Source organism: Opisthorchis viverrini, assembly GCF_000715545.1.
Source record: "Opisthorchis viverrini unplaced genomic scaffold opera_v5_220, whole genome shotgun sequence".
Classification (NCBI taxonomy): Eukaryota; Metazoa; Platyhelminthes; class Trematoda; order Opisthorchiida; family Opisthorchiidae; genus Opisthorchis; species Opisthorchis viverrini.
This window is the reverse complement of record NW_008751874.1, coordinates 465,575-470,004: the sequence shown is the minus strand read 5'-3', so window position 1 is coordinate 470,004 and position 4,430 is coordinate 465,575. Positions and strand designations below refer to the sequence as shown.

At 47.2% G+C, this 4,430-nt stretch overlaps 1 protein-coding gene across 1 annotated transcript in view; it reads left to right on the top strand.

Moving 5' to 3' along the window:
• T265_08423 (hypothetical protein) overlaps nucleotides 1–467 on the top strand; it is a gene marked incomplete at both ends in the record, with an annotated part of 4,116 nt that extends 3,649 nt beyond the window's left edge. Inside the window, one exon of the mRNA XM_009174222.1 lies at nucleotides 108–467. Within this exon, the coding sequence (XP_009172486.1) occupies nucleotides 108–467 (360 nt within the window). The remainder of the gene's footprint in view (nucleotides 1–107) is intronic.
• Nucleotides 468–4,430: the final 3,963 nt, after the last annotated feature.

The following is a 4,430-nucleotide window of genomic DNA, read 5'->3' as shown; positions in this document are numbered from 1 at the left end:
GATGCCAAAAAGGATTCGGGGATCTGAGGCTCCTCAAACTCGTCCTTCTTATCGCATCATGAGAAATTGGCCCGGAAGGCATCAGCCATTTTACGGATGATCCGAAGCACCTTCTCCCGTATTACTCGCATGGACTTCCAAACGCTCTATGGGCCTACGTCAGACCGCTCCTGGAATACGCCAACCAAGTTGTCTACTCAGGACGCACGAAAGACGTCACCCTCATTGAGCGTGTCCAGCGAGCCGCTACGAGAGTGGTTGCCGGCCTCAAATCCGTGGACTCCGAAACGCGTCTCGCAATAATTGATCTCTTTCCCCTGGAGCACCATAACCTCCGAGGGAAACTAGTTCTTACTTATGCCCTGTTTGAACAAAGTTTTGCAAACAGGTCTTTTACCGTTGGCCCAGCAAACACACGACGGGGACATAGTGAGAATCTTTTCAAGCTCAGGGCACACATTCATTAGAAAATTTTTTCTCATTTCGGGTAGTAGATGCGTGGAATGACCTTCGTCCGACGGTTGTCCACGCTCCTTCCAGAACCCAATTCAACGCACTATCAGACATTTATTCATGCGAATCCTCGCGCTGACAAGCATACTGCTCCGCGCTGAGAACATAAAGAGCAGTGCCACAACCTTTTTTCACTTGTGCCTTCCAGGTGAACGACAGCCACTGACCGACTAGAAAAAAAGCGACCCGGGAAACTTGGAAAAAAGCCTCGATCCTGTGTATCAACCCGTGTATCCGTGAAATTCGAGAACTCCCGATTCCCTTTTCTCTTTTCCGTTCCATATCGACATCTGCGGGCCTGTCAACTTATTGCTATCCACACTACCCCCCTCTCCTGATCCCGCTAACACTATGTATGTCGTTCTACTCAACACCCGCTCCCGCTTACCTCAACTGCACTACATCGAAGCTATCTCCACTATAGCTCGTCAAACCATCGTTTGCATCACTGAAATGTGGCTCTTTCCTAGCACGCCTGATGCCTTCACCCTCCTTCCGGGATACAATATCTTCTGTTCCGATCGTTGGCATTGCCGTGGAGGTGGCTGCCTCATTTGTTCCAGAACTGAAATGGAAGTCCTCGTCGTTGACAATCCACTACCGGTGGACACTCCAGACTGGGTTTGGCTTTCTGCCTGTCGGATTAACGCGCCGTCCATCCTTAGGTGTTTGTACATGCACCCTCCACGCTCCACTAGTTCGATTAATCGTATATCCACGCTTCTTTCTCACACTCAAGCTCTACCTTACCAAAACAAACTAACTGTCTGTTGTCTCAACCTTCCTGAGGTTGCCTGATCTCAAAAAAATCCCCTTTGCGCCTTTCGCTTATGCTTGCCCAACTTAATGTCGGAGGCTGGTTTTTGCTTGTAAGGCAACGAACACGCGGTGCCCATACCCTGGAAATCGCCCTTGTCAGCGGCCATCTTTACCTCACCGCTGCAGTTGTCCCGAGGTTTCCTGACAGCAACCATTGTATTGTAACTTGCAGCTGGACGAGCACTGTACCTTATCCTACTCTTTCGCCCTAACTACTTTCATCTTCTCCCCATGCACTCTTGAAGTCTTTGCAATCTCATTGCGCCATAAGACCTGGGACGAGTACTTTCTCTCTGGTGACACGCAAAGCGTGGCCGATACCTTTCATGGCAACTTGCTATCATCATTACATCTAGTTGCCCCCACACAAGCTTCCTAGATTTCTGGTTGCCAACAGCCCAAGGTCACTCATGGCCAGCAATGGTTTTCAGCTTTAGTGCACGTCAGCTGTCTGTGTTTCTGAACTAGTCGGACCTGATGGCCATTATTCCCAACAAGTTGGTAAAAAAACCTATTATTATTTCATCGGATATTCCCTCCCGTTTATGACGTTATCCTCTTTTTGAGCAATCCGCACCTCCAACCCCCCCCCAGTCATGCTTCATTCTGACTGTAAACATATAATCATGCTAGGTTGCATGCCACCCAAAAGTTGGGAATAAACATTATTATCAAAGACCTCGGTCTCATACACTCTTGCACGTTCGACTTTTTTCACCGCGCTCACTCAAAGATTACGAGCACATAGGCTCAACCTTTTGTGCTCCTTTCATCTTCGAGACACAAAGGTCGCAAATTTTATGTTGTGTGCGATCAGTCGTGGACCTCTTTCCCTTCTTTATACCCGAAGTTGGAGACTAGTATTCAAAAGCGTCCTGTACTCATGTACAAAAAAGTTGTTTCCACAGTGCGATCCACTCTCCCACCGCTCTCGCTGCCGAAAATTATGCCTTGAGCCACTATAACTCAGACGGCTTAAGCTACATTTAACTCTTGTACACTGTCTGCTGCACAAATCGCTTTTGTAATAGAGGATATACCAGACCTTATGTCATCTCGTCCCCAGAGAAGCCGAAACTCCGGCAAACTCCCAGTGTGTCCCCCAGCTCGCACCAAAATACGCTACTATTTCTTCATAGATTACTACGCCCGCATCCAAGGCGGTTATTCTTGGAGTCTGCAAAATATCACTCACCACTAAACATTTTCTCAGTCGATCGATAGAGTCCTTACCTGTGAAACTGCCGCCGCCTTAGTTAATATCCAACTTCTCCCGGTCTCCCTATAAAGGACCTAAAACGACTTTGAGTTTGGCGAAAATTCAGTTAGCGGGCGAGTGAAAGGTACCGTCATTATATTATGCTATCTCTTTGACTTATTTCATGCCACTGTAGTCTGTTAACTGCCTGCTTGATCATGCTTTACCAATCTCATCCAATCATCTCGTCTTCCCAAGCTTTGAACTTCGCATTATCCGGTTTGGGCGACCTGTTCGGCTGTTATGCACTCCACCAGGCGTATGCTCTGTAACCACAGGATACCCAAACAGACCAAAAACCCTGCAACCCTATAACCGCTTCGTTCCAACTTGTTCCTCGGCTATTCCCGAAAAAATCCCGCTGCGCGAAGAATCGCTCATCCCAGCCCAATGACCTTAAATGTGAAGTCCGTTACGGGGATGCCCAAAAACCGAAGTATACCAAATCAACGATGGCATGGCACTACCGTACTCAGTTTGGTATCACACCCGCAACCATTCCCTTCATTCTCTCAACCGTACCATCTCACCCACCTGTTCCATTAACTGCCAATACGGACAAGCTCCTCATCTGAGCCCACCTGCCTCCGCGACATTCATTCTAATCTGCTGAAACTTCCGTTCGAATTTAATTATTTCCGCGTGTTTGTGCTTCCCGCAAAATTTAGTACCTTTCTATATAGTTAGTGTCCCGGTTCGTGTGTCGCCATTATCTCACTTTTCCAGGGAACTATTATGCCAGACTCCACAACACAGGCACCAGTGAGCTTCGCTGTACATCATGTTTCTGAGATTCCTGTCATCACTTACCCGCTTTGCCAATCTATTCACTTCATCATCCCCACTTACAATTTTTGTGGCCTTGGCCATGAGCCAATAGTCCAAGGCCACGGGGCCTCGGCGGTAGTTTTGGGTTTTACTTCAATAAGACCATAGATGCCAAGTACCTACCATGGGTCAATCTGCCAGCTCAGTTTAGTGACTGACGCACTGTTTGGTCAAGATCTAACCCACATAAACCAAGCTAAAACCATTTACGAAAGCGCATTAAATGCCAATATGTAGTCTACCTGATTATGTGCTCCACAGCCTACCAGCACCCAAACAGCATGGTAGCTCACACTAATGCTCGGTGGCCACTCTCTCTGAAAATTCCCATTTCATTTTCCCATTGGTAGTTGCCATTTTACTTTCCTCATACCCTGCCTTCTTTTGCCGGCGATTACCTTCCCGGACTGACTGGGTTGCTTAAAGGACTCTATTCCTAGACTTCCCGAACTGAGAGACCTAGGCCTTAGGTATTACTGTACATTTAGCTTCAACTAACGTGCAAGGTACAGTGGCTAAAGCTCGCAAGCTCTGCGCTTGCATTCACCGATCCTCCCATAATAAATCCTGTCTAACTGCCATTTTTAAACAATTTGTAAGACCCATTCTTGAATCCAGCCCTGAATTTGCCTCACAGTATTCAGAGATATGACGGACCGCTGTGGAGACTGTGCAGCGCTCGTTTGCTAAGTTTCTGTTTCCGGTGTTATCCACACTACCTTATAGTCTTTGCTGTTTGTCAGTTGAGCTGGATACATTACGGCTAAGGTGCAGCAGGTTGAATCTAGGCCTTCTTCATCGCCAAATCTGCCGGCGGGCCTACATAGCTGACTGACGCCCTGATTTTTATTCCTGTACTCTCTATCCGTAACTCTGGATGTTCACTCTCAATGTCGACATGTCAAATTGTCTCTAGACAAAACTTTTTCCTTTGTTTTCACTCTAACCTATGGAACAAGCTGCCCTCCCATGTCCGTATTATCTAATCTCACATAGGCCATTGATTCTTACC